The sequence below is a fragment of the Osmerus eperlanus genome, chromosome 6 (assembly GCF_963692335.1).
Source record: "Osmerus eperlanus chromosome 6, fOsmEpe2.1, whole genome shotgun sequence".
Taxonomy (NCBI): domain Eukaryota; kingdom Metazoa; phylum Chordata; class Actinopteri; order Osmeriformes; family Osmeridae; genus Osmerus; species Osmerus eperlanus.
This window is the reverse complement of record NC_085023.1, coordinates 11935444-11949353: the sequence shown is the minus strand read 5'-3', so window position 1 is coordinate 11949353 and position 13910 is coordinate 11935444. Positions and strand designations below refer to the sequence as shown.

The 13910-nt window shown below is 48.1% G+C and overlaps 1 protein-coding gene across 8 annotated transcripts in view; it reads right to left on the bottom strand.

The window, feature by feature from the left end:
* Positions 1 to 311: 311 nt before the first annotated feature.
* Positions 312 to 13910, bottom strand: part of ltbp1 (latent transforming growth factor beta binding protein 1) — a 76099-nt gene continuing 62500 nt past the window's right edge. For 5 of the 8 annotated variants that reach the window (XM_062463508.1, XM_062463510.1, XM_062463511.1 and 2 more), the window contains 9 exons: positions 10928 to 11068; positions 9354 to 9515; positions 8972 to 9061; positions 7955 to 8083; positions 5939 to 6079; positions 5519 to 5689; positions 3642 to 3794; positions 3061 to 3213; positions 312 to 1500 (listed from right to left, as the gene is read on the bottom strand). In XM_062463508.1, coding sequence (XP_062319492.1) covers positions 1322 to 1500; positions 3061 to 3213; positions 3642 to 3794; positions 5519 to 5689; positions 5939 to 6079; positions 7955 to 8083; positions 8972 to 9061; positions 9354 to 9515; positions 10928 to 11068 — 1319 coding nt within the window. In that variant the 3' untranslated portion in view covers positions 312 to 1321. The remainder of the gene's footprint in view (positions 1501 to 3060; positions 3214 to 3641; positions 3795 to 5518; positions 5690 to 5938; positions 6080 to 7954; positions 8084 to 8971; positions 9062 to 9353; positions 9516 to 10927; positions 11069 to 13910) is intronic. The other 3 variants (XM_062463509.1, XM_062463514.1, XM_062463512.1) reach the window with 2 other exon arrangements.

Here is a 13910-nt window from a genome sequence, read left to right as displayed (position 1 = left end):
GAGGAGGAATGGAAAACATCTGAATAGTTCAACAGGGGTAAACAGATGATTGGAAAGGTGGGAGGAGGAATGGAAAACATCTGAATAGTTCAACAGGGGTAAACAGATGATTGGAAAAGTAATGTGAGATTAATAACAATATTAATGGTAATAATCCTGTATGGTTATCTCTCAGTGACATAGTTATCACGAGAAAGGTCTAAATTGAGTAACTATTCAGTAATGTGAGAATAATTAGGCCTTAAATGTGGATGCTTTTACAGTATACAGTAGTATTCAAGATAGGAGTAATCAAGGCCAAGACAGACCAGTCAGTATAAATATCACAACCTGTGATTTATTACCTGGGGTTTAATATACATAGTAATATGAATATTCATACAAGTGCTATTTTTCCATGTACAAATTACAAATACATAAACTGATTTCTCACCTCTTCTGTTTCAAATGTACAAAATTTTCTCCCACGGCTGTTCCATAGCAGCTTTGCAACCTGGCAAGACTTTTTAAAATGCAGTAAAGGTTTCATGAAAATTATGAAAAGAAATAAAGCAAACCTTCAAAACAAAATAAAAACAGTAACTAAAGAGAAAAGGGTAAAAGGAAATATGACTGCTCCACAGGGCAGGCAAAAGAGTGAAAAAAAACAACACAAAAACAAATAAATCCAATGTCCAATGTCCCAGACACAGAAGTTGCTTTGTATTTGCATTTATCATCAATTAAAAAAAATCTAGAAAAAAGCTTATTCCAAAGAATTTACATTAATAACATTCTAGTACAGTAATGTTCATACTGCATGTTTGGGTGAAGCCAATGAGCAAGACAAGATGGTGCCCTCTGCCCAGCCAGGTTATGTAGTCCTCTAAAGCATTAGTCAATGGAAGGAGAGGAGGAAGAGGATGAAACAAGGAGAAAATGGAAGGATAGCTGGCCTCGTCATATAATTAAATATCCACACTCAAGGCGTTTTTTGACTGGGTAGAAAATAAAAATGTTATCCCCCAGCAAGAGTTCATAGGGTTTGTCATTGCGTTAAGGCAAGAAAGATTTAACACGCATAAAACTCCTTCTAAAACAAGAACAAAAAAATCGAACAAAACGTACAAATACAGACGACACAAACATACATTTCATACAATGCTGTGTGTCTCCTCCCCACACAGGCACCACATAGTAGATTAAATTGGATCTTCATCTCAAGTAAATTACTTTTTTGTTGTTTTGCTAATTGTGTTTCTATACAGTGCAGAGTATATGGGCTTTGATTAAATAAGTGTTGTTTTTCGTGTTGACGTCTCCCTCTAGTGGACGAGGAGGCTCACTCCCTCTCGGCGTATCCTGCTGCCGTCTCTGGTTCCCCGGGCACACAGTAGTTGGGCCGCTCAGAGGACTTGTACCCTGGCAGACACGCACACTTGTATGATCCTTGCGTGTTGATGCACTTGGCGTTCTTACAGAGCGACATGCGGCTGTTGAGCTCGGAACATTCGTTTACATCTGTCGGGGGTGGAAAAGAGGGACGATGTAAGATGACGAGTCGACAACGTTAGAGCGCTTTCTCATGTTTCTCTCTCTCTTTATCTTTGATATCATTTCTCCTGGTTAGTTGGAAGATGTTGTGTAAGGATCATTCAGAGAAAACACGATATTGTAAGGCCGGGTGTCACCCTGCCCCCCCACCCCTCATATGCTAAAATCTGGAGTTGCTGGACAGAGTCTCTACTTGATGGGTCTCAGCCTCATTGTGTAACTTACTGTTGCATTGCTGATTCATAATTGATAATTAAGGGTCAAGATGTGGTCTGATGGGTTGTTCTACAGATAATAGTTGGGTATTAAGAGAGTTGTGAAGCATTGTTCTGGGGATTCTTGATCTCCTGAGGACTTCTCCTCAGCTCTGGCTTGTCGTACTCCTTCTCCTTGCTCAACTCTGGATTTATTTATCTGATTTACAATAATCATGGTAGAGTATGTAAAATTTAAAACCTTCATTTTTGTAATATATTTGAGCTGTGTGGAGCTGGGGTTGACAGAAAATGTAAAATCATTTTTACAAAATAGTTTTGTGGTTCCCAAGATTCAGAATAAAAAGTGTATTTCTTCTGGGGTTGCTTATGTAATTTATCTAAAGTTATCAAGTTCCAAAGTTGCTTTTCATATGAGTTTATAACTGGATAGTCCAGTCATACTATCCCTGAGTATAGCTGAGTAAGACAAGAATAGAAAGGATTTGGCTGTAGATGGCCTCAAAGTGACAGTTTACAAGTTTAAGTCCAAAAAACGAAGTAAAAGATTAAACTTGATTGTGTGGGGAGTAACAGTGGTGAATTATTCTGATTATATTCAAACCAAAGCTTGGGCCTTGCTAATGTAGTTTTTCATGAAATATGATTCATTAACAGAGTCCTAGAAATCATAAAAGGATGTAAAATTCGTATGAATTTCACGAGACCCATTGGGGTTTGCTTGATCTCCGCGGGCAACCAACCGCAGCGAGCGGGGGTGACTAAGGTTCAGTCTAATGTATTGTCTCTGGAGAGCTCTTCTGCCTGGGAGACTGAGTGGCTGGGCTCAGCTTGTAGCAGAGCTCTGCACTCAGGGCTTAAAGTACAGAGTGGGCATGCAGCCTGAAGTAGCTCCAGAAAGAGTAAAAAAGAGACTGAGGGGAAGAGAGAGAGAGTGGGAAAGAGAGAGACAGAGAGAGACACACAGAGACAGAAGAGACAGAGACGGAGAGAGACAGAGAGAGAGAGAGAGAGAGAGAGAGAGAGAGACAGAGACAGAGAGAGAGAGATGGTCCGTGTGACTGTTTATAATGGTGCGTGCATTGGATTTATAAGTGGGTGTATGTAGTGTGTGTGGGTGGGGATGGCCATTGATGGTCTGTTCGAATGCGTTTGTGTACTCTGCAAGTGTGTGTCTACGTTTGTCGTTTTGTGTGCACCACGCGCGACACAGACCGCTCACTCAACAACCTTGACTAAAAGCGAAACACAAAATTGGGAGGGCGTGTGTGTGTGTGATCTAATGATGAAACCAAAACCGTGCGGTTCTCACCTACGCAGGCCATGCGTGTCATATCCAGGGTGTAGCCGTCAAAGCAGTCGCAGGTGTAGCCCTCCTGGACCCTCACACAGCGGCCGTTCTCACAGCCGTTCAGGATGCCGCACTCCTCCGCTCTCAAGCCCTCGAAAGAATCATAAGGGGCTGCTGGGTGGGGGCAAAGGAGAGAGGGGGTGGGGGTTGTGTGAAAAAAACTGTTTTTTTTCTTCTTATATTTTCCCAATTAAAAGTTCGTAACGAAACGTTGCTTGCATATTGTTGCTAGCCGAAACATAACCAATGAGCTTTGTTTCAACAGAGTACACAGAGTTTAATTCGCTTTTTTTTCTTCTCGTCTTTACCCGTTTAAACTGTGGGCCTCCATGGCCGTAACACGAAGTTATTCCTGCCACCAAAAGATGGCAGCAAAGTACTCTCACAGACAGCAGAAACAACATCCCTTCTCTTACGTCCTGCTCCCAGTCTGCCTCATCTTTGAGTTTCATCAGTGGAAAAGACGTAAACTCTTATATACCACAGTTCATACTATTACAATACTGCAGTGTGTGTTAATGTATGAATATTCGCATACTCACTCTCCTCCTCTTCAAATATAGGTTCGCTGTCGTCGGGCAGGCCGTAGTTCTGGCCTTCCCCGTATTCGTAGGCAGGTACGGCCACAAGGGCGTCGCGACCATACGGCCTTTGCCTGCCCCTCACTGGCACGTTGCACATGGAGGCATAGTCCTCTGGGATTTGGAGAGAGAGAGAGTGAGTGAGAGAGAGGAAAGAGAGAGAGAAGTATGTTTTTAAGACAGGGGGAAAGGCACAATAAACAGGAAACAAAGAAATCCTTGGAAATAGACGAAGGAAGAGAAATATGAAGATCATTTGAGAGCTAGATGGATGTACAAATAGAGAAATAGACTTGCATTGGCATCGCAGCCTTAAAGACCATGAATGTCACCGAAAGCTTAACGAGTCTAACTAATTCAGTCCTTGTCTGCAATTCTGAGCTTCTATGCAGCTTAATATTCAACACTATTCCAAATGTCAATAGTTTCAGAGGGGATCTGAGGTAATTACATTGCCATCATCACTCAGCTGAGCAAACAGGGGATTTGTCTGAATGAAACACTCAGGTTGTGCCCAGCGACCCACTTCCCTTGTAAATGAGGACATCGATATGCTCCCCTCCCTCCCTTCTCCAGCCTCCTGAATGCTTTAATGCAGAGACACACATCTTGGCACCTGTTCTGGCTGTTCTCCTCATTGGTTACTGTACTGTGGGAAAGCTAAACGCACAGGCACACACACACACACACACACGGACACACAGACACACACCCCACCATCACACACACACTACTCTTTCATCGTCACAGAACGGCAAACCATCCCTACAGTGCCACACTAATCCCACACACCTGCAAACCAACCCCAGACGACTGTCTGCAAAAGTAACGCACACGCATGTGCGTGCGTGTGTGTGTGTATGTCTGTGTGTGTGTATGTCTGTGTGTGTATGTCTGTGTGTGTGTGTTGAATACACAGAGTGATCCGGACACACTCTGATGAGAACAAACGAGAGTGTGTTCTGCTCTCGGCACAGAGCACCGCTGACCTCACACACCTGTGTTTGCACAGCATTGTAGAGCCGGGGGGAGAGACCATGTTAGCTGATGTAGGACCAGTGTTCTAGCGTGGAACATGAAAGACTGTTCTCAAGACCTCTGGGAACCCAATGAGCTGTTCTCCCCTCAGAGAGCCCAGGACACGCACACTGGGAACCGGTACTCTGGACAACATCTCATTTCCATACAAGGAAACAGTTTAGAAGACGATCAAGAATCCTAGCCAAAGTCCACGGCTCTGTTCCTCACTACCAGACAAGAAAATTGTTTCAGAGAGCACTTACTGTACTTGCAAACTGACAGTCCACCATCATTCTTAGCTGAAAGAACGGACTCATTGCTCTCTACGTTCACTCCTGTGGAACCAATCAAAGTTTGGCGCTCTCCAAAGCCGTCTTTCAAAGGCAGACTGAAACATCCGCCTGATCTTGCATGAGGAGAGAGGGGCCATTGGAGAGCAGTGGAGGTGTGGGAGGTGAGCGGTGGGGGAGGTGTGCTGCCTCAAAGAACACACCCATCTGTCTCGACTGGGTAGAGGTGTGAGGAAGGGGTGAGAAGGTGGGGGGGGGGAGGAGGAAAACTGCAGGTGCGGGGAAGGGGTGAGAAGGTGGGGGGGGGAGTCGGAGGTGAGAAGAAGGAAGATGGAAAGAGAGGGAACAGGAAAGAAGAAAAGAAGACCGGGGGTGGAGGGAGTGGGGACGGGACGTGTAGACATTCTGGGTGTGGCCCTGTCTCAGCCTACAGTGGATGGGGGTTGGACATAGCAACACAGGACAACACATGGCTGAGCCACATGCTTGCATAGTGAACTCCAGAGTAGATGAGGCGCTGTACTGTACCTGTGTTTTTCGGGGGGCAGAGGGCACAGTCCGTGCCCCAGGCCTCCCCGTGCAGGCAGCAGCACTCGGTGTAGGTAGTCTTTTTGTCGGCCAAGGGCTCGGTGCAGGTCATGGTGTCTGTCAGCAAAGTCTGCCAGCAAATGCCCTGGTAGTCAGTGTGCCCGTGGTGTTCTGCAAATGGATGACACGCAAGCACGCACACACACACACACACACACACACACACACACACACACACACACATACACACACACACACACACACACACACAGCATAAGAGACATTAGGTCATGATGATGACCAGAAAGAGAACAAACTCTCTCCCTTTTTATCCGTCCCTCTCTCCATCCCTCTATTTATTTCACCCTCTCTATTTTTCTCTTTTCCTTTATATTTGTCTCTGTAAACAAAGCGTCTTACCTGCCACATCAGGGGGAAACACGCAGTGCTTGTTTTCAGGGTCCAGCACCATGGGGTGTGTACAGAAACACGTGTAGGAGCCCTCAGAGTTCATACACACCCCCCCGACACAGATGAACTCATCCAGGCACTCATTAATATCTGTAGTAGGAAGGATAAATACACAGAGACGGGGGGGAAAACAATAGAGGAGAAGATGAGCGGGTTTGAGAGAAGCGCGGGCGTTAAGGTGAGTGTCTATCCCAAAGACGCTCTGGTAAAGTAATGGTTGGAAGGCTAGGAGATCACATGATCACTGATGCCGAATCAGATGTTCTCTCTTCCACACCTTCTGTTTACAAGTGCTGAATCGGCTCTCTTACAGACACCTGGGCCTTCTGCGAACCACATGCAAATGTATATCCATAACAAACAACACAAACATACTTGCCCACAAGCACACACACACACACACACACAATCCCACAGCCACAAACAATCACTTACACACAATCACACACACTGCCACGCATTTGAACACACACAAACACACACAGTCATTTGCTCTCATTAACCTACCTAATTAGGCATTCAGTGACTTTAAAAAGACAGCAATGCTTGCACACACAAAAACAATCCATTACTGCTGACGAATTCACTTCAAACGTCCACTAATGAGCAATACTCCCTCTCCTTTGGACAGGATATAAATGCTCTTCTCGATGTTAATGAGAGTGACGCAAGGACACAAAGTTAGGCGCAAAAATGTGTGGACAAGAAAATAAGGTGAGAATAAATTGTAATGTTTTTGCATTAAACTGACATGCCAGCTATGGATATTTTTGTTCTCCTAATGATATGACTGCAGAACACATCCAGTTCTGTTTTTGCCCATCAAAACGCCCAACTGGAATACACATTTCCTTGTGATACTCTTGGTATATTGTGTATAAATACATTTATAAACAAATAAATCTATAAATAACTACATAATCGAGCATGACTGCAGTTGGTGGTTTCCTAAACTGTATTATGACTCTTGTATCCACGTGCAATGCGGTAAAACCAAGACTTGCGGTGAAGGCCAAACCTCGCCTACCCTCCGCCTAGTCCTGTCCAGTACCGGCCTGTCCAAATTCCCTAAATGCAAATGCAGCATGTCTTCAGAAGGCTTGACCATGGGGCCCACCCTTAGGAGCAACTCCAGGATCCACAGAACCTCCTCTAATGCAAACCCGGGTCCCTCTGACCTCAGATCAGGTTATAGTAGCAGCATGATCCTATCCTGTGGTGGGGCAGAGAGATATCCCACAGTGCCGTGCTGTGGCCAGTGTGCGCTGTTGGCCCCTGGCTGGTCCCCGGCCTGTGGTTGGGGACGTGCTGCCTGGGCCCTGGCTCACCCACAGTCTGGCCCCAGCTCACCTCAGAATGTCCCCAGCCTGCCACCCGCCCTGCCCTCCGCCCTGCCCTCCGCCCTGCCCTCCGCCCTGCCCTCCGCCCTGTCCTCCGCCCTGTCCTCCGCCCTGCCCTCCCCATGCCCTCCCCCTGCCCTCCCCATGCCCTCCCCATGCCCTCCGCCCTGCCCTCCCCATGCCCTCCGCCCTGCCCTCCCCATGCCCTCCGCCCTGCCCTCCCCATGCCCTCCGCCCTGCCCTCCCCATGCCCTCCGCCCTGCCCTCCCCATGCCCTCCGCCCTGCCCTCCGCCCTGCCCTCCCCATGCCCTCCGCCCTGCCCTCCCCATGCCCTCCGCCCTGCCCTCCGCCCTGCCCTCCCCATGCCCTCCGCCCTGTCCTCCCCATGCCCTCCGCCCTGCCCTCCCCATGCCCTCCGCCCTGCCCTCCCCCACCCCAGGAGGATGGAGACACTCCCAAAGGCTACCACACACACACACACACACACACATACATAAATGCACAGTCGTTCCCCCTCAGCGCATGTTTGCACGAGTGACCTTACTTCCTGAACACAAGCCCGTCCTATTGGCTGACTAGGGCGACATGACCAGGTGTCAATTAGGTGCGTGTGAGCCCACTGACCTCTGCACTGCAGCTTGGCCTCGTCATAATACAGGCCCGCCTTGCAGTAACACTCGTAGCTCCCTGCGGAGTTGAGACAGAAGCCGTCCTTGCAGATCTCCTCGCCGAACAACACGCACTCGTCTGCGTCTGGAGAGAGACGGGGAGAGGACATGAGTGATTCCCCGGGACAGAGAACCTTTGGACACGCGCGCGCACGTGCACAAGCAGCACTTCTACATTGGGTGTAGGCACACATGCAAACTCATTCTTGCATTTCTAGCTCCCTTAAACTTGCATCTTTCTCTGTCTCTCTGTCTCACTCCCACACACACACAGTACCTACAAGGATTATTGCTAGACAAACTCAAATTATACAGTGGCTTTGCGAACAAATATTACATTTAAAAGTTAATTACTGAAAGTGCTTTTGTGTGTGTGTGTGTGTGTGTGAACGTGTGCATGCTTAGGTGCGTGTGCATCGGTGTTGCTGAGAATGAATTAAAAGTTAATCAGTTGATCACACTTCCTCTCTCCCTGTCCACTTTTTTTTTTTTTTTTTTTGGGGGGGGGGGGGGGGGGGAATACCACCACATCTACATGCTATCAACTACATATCCAATACAGTCCAACAGTCTTCTAATGCCGTTGGGTGAACAGAATTGGTTAATTAATTCAGTGGTTCTCAATCCTGGTCCTCGGGACCCCCTGCCCTGCATGTTTTAGACGTTTCCCTGCTCCAACACACCCGATTCAAATAAATGGGCCTGATAACGACCCATTCATCTGAATAAGGTGTGTTGGAACAGGGAAACGTCTAAAACATGCAGGGCAGGGGGTCCCGAGGACCAGGATTGAGAACCACTGAATTAAGTAACTGACTCTTGGAATGGAGAGAGGAGAGGATAGGAAAGGATGCAGGTGTCAGAGGTCACACACACTAAGGCACTAACGAGTAAAGCAACAACCATGTCATCCTAGTCCGACCATCGCTCGAGTCAGTAGCCAGATCTGGGTTGGACCAGTGAGGTCACCTACCTTTGTGGCTGCTGGCAAAATCCAGTCCGTACACAGAGTCACCTGATGGGACACTGCCTCGACCAGCTGGACACATCTGGTTAAACTGATCTGGTGACGAAGGTCACATGTTTTAAGTATCCGAAAAATGCAATAGGGTAAGATGTGCAGAAAGTGTCTGTTTCATAGTAAGTGGGCACAGTAAGTGTATACAGTAAATAATAAAGTACACATGCCAGTGTGTTGCGTGTGTCTTCAGGTGTGTGTGTGTGTGTATTTGCTTGCGTGTGTTTCCAAGTGTGTGTGTGTGTGTGTGTGTATTTGCTTGCATTTGGTTCCAGGTGTGTGTGTATTTGATTGTGTGTGTTTCCAGGTGTCTGTGTGTGTGTGTGTGGATCCTCACCTGTGCCCTGGACAGGGCAGGGGTGCACCTCACAGTTGTCCCCCCAGCCGGCCCCCAGCGTGCAGCAACACTCCTCCATGGTCACGTGACTGGTGAGGACGTTCTCACACAGGTTCTCGTCATTCAGGTTGTAGTAACACTCTTTCCTCTCCACGGACGAGGCTGGGTGAGAGGTGGGGAGAGACGGGGGAGGGAGTTCAGCTTTGAGGGGAGAAGTGTTGCCGGTGAGCCCGTTACTTCTAATCCTTTTTTTCGTGAAAAACGGAAAACCTGAAATGTGTATGTCGTACATCAAGTGTTCAATGGGATCAATGTTGAAAAGTATTGGTAGCCAAGCACCATGCTTTAAGCAAGAACAAAATGTTTAATCTTTCTTATCCCTTTCCTTTTTTACCACCCCTTCTCTCCCTTCCCCTCCTCATCTCTCTCCCTCTCTATGCCCTTTCTATGTGTTGACATTTCCCATGCAGGCATGTAAAGTGAGACCAGCCAGGGACAGCAGGACCGATAGCCTGCCTCTAACTCGTGATGAATGGAAAGAGCCTGGAGTCACAAAGCACAGTGGTGCTTCTCACACACACCCCTGATGACACACCTGGAGAGAGGGGCACTACCCTCACACACACACACACACACACACACACACTCGCAAAAGCACAGACAATTTCTTCAGCTTGGAGCTTCATGCTGGATCCGGTCCCAGACTTCACCGTGGGTTGAATAACTCCAATAATAAGACATTAGCAGCCATTTGTTTCTAATTGTCTGTTCCCAGACAAAACACTGCTTTTTACTGCTAAAACATGACCCGTCTACACCGCCCTCTTACGTAACGTCTGTTACTGATCAAATTATGTAATCACATAGTCACCCTCTTGAAAAATGCTGGGCCTGTTCTGGAAGGTAAGAGGAGACAGTCCTGAGTGTAGGAGTCAGCTCTGAACACTTTGGGTTGATGTACAGCAGGGTCTTTGAGGCCTTCCTAAAACCTTCTGGTACATACTACCCTTCCCCAGGGAAACAGTCTGTTTCTCATTAGTGTTTTACATTCAGGCGAAAGGCAGGGCAGTCCCCTGACGCGGGTCCTTCAGGCAGGAAGGTGGGGGGGGGCCCTAACCGCGGCCCCTGGTGTTAACCACAACCCCAAGGCCCCACAATCTCATCGTCACCTCACAGCAAGCACCTCATTCATCAGAGCGGCGCTCCGCTCCAGAAACATCACATGGTGCAACAGCTAATATTCCCCCAAAGCAACCAGAACCTCCATCCGGATACTTTGTCAGCCTCAGCTGCATGTGGGGCTTGTATGGTGATGTAGAAAAAGCATTCACTTAGCGAATGCATTTTGGTGCACTTCTAATGTTGCAACGAAGAGCACAAACGGATTAGCTGAAGGAACAAGATTGAACGTTCGGACACATAGCTGCAAAAGTCAGTTTCCTTGTTTTACCCAAGTCAAGGTATTGATGTTGTGTCTATGCTGCTGCTGCTGTCCAAGCGAGGTTCCTCTACCCAGAACATTGGCAATAACGCCTGGAGAGGTTTGTGTTCAGGCGGTGCGTGGGTCACCTCACCTGTCGGAGTGGGGCTGCACTGGGCCGTCATCTGGTTGTACTCCTGGCCCTCCTCGGGGCATGTGCACAGGAAGGCGCCCTCCACGTTCTCACACTGCGCCTCCCCACACACACCGCTCAGCAGCTCGCACTCGTTCACATCTGCGGAGAGACACACACACACGCGCACACGCACACACACGCACGCACACGCGCGCGCGCACACACACACGCACGCACACACATACACACACATACACAGCACCTCGGTGAGCACTTCGGCCCTAATGAGCATAATTACTTACTTCATCCCATTTCCCACTTACGTGAAGCATGCAGTTTAATTGGTTACGTGTCTGATAGAGGCGTGTTTGTGGGTTTCTATTGTTAACCTACGCTGCATGACTGGAGTTTGCTGAGCAAAATGTTATTGTGTATCGGTAGTGACTATGGTGAAGTTTGTCCCTCTGATTGACGAAAAGACTAAATACAGGCAATTTGAAGGTCCATTTTCGTCCTGCCCCAGTATAAAATATTCTCCAACACTGAAGAGCGTCACATTGAGCTACAACGGTGTGTGGGCCCCGGCGTCCTCCGAACCACTTTACATTCTCCACACACTCCATCCCGGTTTTCTCTGGATGGGTGCGGGCCAGTTTGTCAATGAGCTAGAAAGTGTTAAGGAGTGTGCAGGGAGGAGCAGAGTGGGTGCGTTGCGTTCGGAGAGCACTAAAAAAGGAGAGAGGGAGCAGGCCGGTCCAGGATCACAATGGAAAAGACAGACGCGAGCCGAGGAAAAAGTGGTTATTAAGAGATATTTCGGGGTATTTCATCTTAAGCAGAGCTGGACCACTGTGTTGTGCAATTGAAGGACGTTCGGTTAGGGGTCTGTGGATTCGATTCTTACTCTAGGGTTTTTACAGTGGGATTTGGCTCTCCCTGTGGCTCAGTCAATAAAAAACCCTTTGTGTGTTGAACAAGTCAAATGTTGAGTTGCTGTAGAGCACACACACACACGAGAGAGAGAGAGAGAGAGAGAGAGAGAGAGAGAGAGAGAGAGAGGTGTTTGGAGAATGATTTAACCTGAATGACCTGTGTGGCTGTGCTCTCTCGCACACGTTACAGTACACACACACACACACACACACAAGCCCACACCCTCTTTCTCTCTCGTCCTCTATCTGCAGACACATCGTTTCCTGAGCGGTCCACTTTATTGTTGTTCATTTGGTACAGTATGCGACTGGGTAGAAATAAGCCCGAGCCGGAGCCAGGGAGACTGTATCCTTGTGTGATCCAGAGCACAGATGGCTTGTCGTTCTCTTCATAATGACTGCATTCGTCCAGCCACATACATCTCTGCCTGCCCTGGCATGGATCAGGAAGCTCGTAAACAAGTCCAGGTATACACACGCATATATAACCCCCTGACCTTCTGCAACGCCCCACGACCAACTCCACTATTTCAGTCTCCCTCCAGACTTTGTGTGCTGCTGTGACGTCCTCTTATCAGATACTTACATTCTGATCCGTGAACATAAAAAAAACTGGCGAGAGAGAGAGAGAAAGAGAGAAACCGTTTTGCTTTCGGAGTTCACTCAGGATCTCTGTTCGACTCACCGCGGCAGACTTCAGAGGAGGAAGAGATAAAGGCAGCGAGACAAGACACAGCCACTCCAGAGCGGCACTTTATCGGGAAAGAAATAAAGAACTTGCTAACAAGCAGCGAGGTGCTCAGGGGTGCGTCTGTGGAGGAGGGGGAAGGGGGGAGATTGTTTGTGGTGAAATACTTCCGGGGAGGTTTTTTTGGGGGGGTGGACCATCTGTGCTAGCCACAGTAGAGTGATGGGCTGGCAGGGGATGGGAGGCAGCTGGCTGTACAAGGCTGGGCGGGACCCAGCAGCACTGGCCAAGGTACAGTACAGATGGGAAAAGCGTGTAAGTGTTGAAGAAAGAGACGGCAAGCGAGGGAGAGAGAGAGACACTGTGCGTGAGTGTGTTCAAATTTGTACACTGTGTGTGTGTGTGTGTGTGTGTGTACAGGTCAGGGGGAACGTCTGGCTCAAGGAAGTGTTCTATCAGCTTCAGTAGGGAGTGTCTGCACCCCACATTCTCAGCTCTGACAAGCCTTCCTGCAGGAGGAAATTGGAAGAGATGGGAGTTGCACGGGCCCAGTTCAAAACACAAGACAAACCAGCTACCATACTCAAACAGGCTCTCTCTCGCTCGATTATAGCGTCCTAAACAAACAAACACACACACAACTGACATACGCGCTATACACCCCCAAACACAACAAGCAGCAACTGGAACCTGAGTTGAATTGATGGAAGCAACACTTCATTTCTCTGAGTGAGTCTGTTGGCTTGGCTGAGGAAGATATCAGTCCATTCATTTCTGAGTGGTCTGGGCTGACATGTTAGGGAGGTGCTCTTTCTGACAGAGATCTCTGCCTGTTGATTCCTGGCGGGGAAATGAGAGCTAACAGACAGACAACGTCGATATCTCACCCCCTATAATAGAAAAATCTTTCATTTCATGAAAGAGCTTTGTTTGAGCATCGGATCTTTTCAAGAACGAGTGAAACCGACATGATTAATATGCTCTCTACAACCACTCCCCATCAAAATGGACCAAGTGACAAGAACCACTCATATCATAGATGTATAGATTCAAACCTATAGCTCCATTACTTTAATCTCAGGGGTGTGTGTGTGTGTGGGGGGGTCCAGGCTCCACTGCTTTTTCCAATCCCAGGGTCTGAGGAGCACAGCCGACACGGTGGGGATATGTTTAAAACATCGCAGAGCGTGCGCCGTGCGCTTTAAAATGGAATGAAAATAAATGGTCACATCAATCAAAATTCCAGTGACGCCATTGCTGTCTTTTTTTGCAGAGGGATAAACTACCATCCAGGAAGGATGGATAGGGCGGGGTGTTTTTAGTGTAGCAGAGGAACCCTGTCAGCATACCTCAACGTAACTCACGTCACAACACATGGACG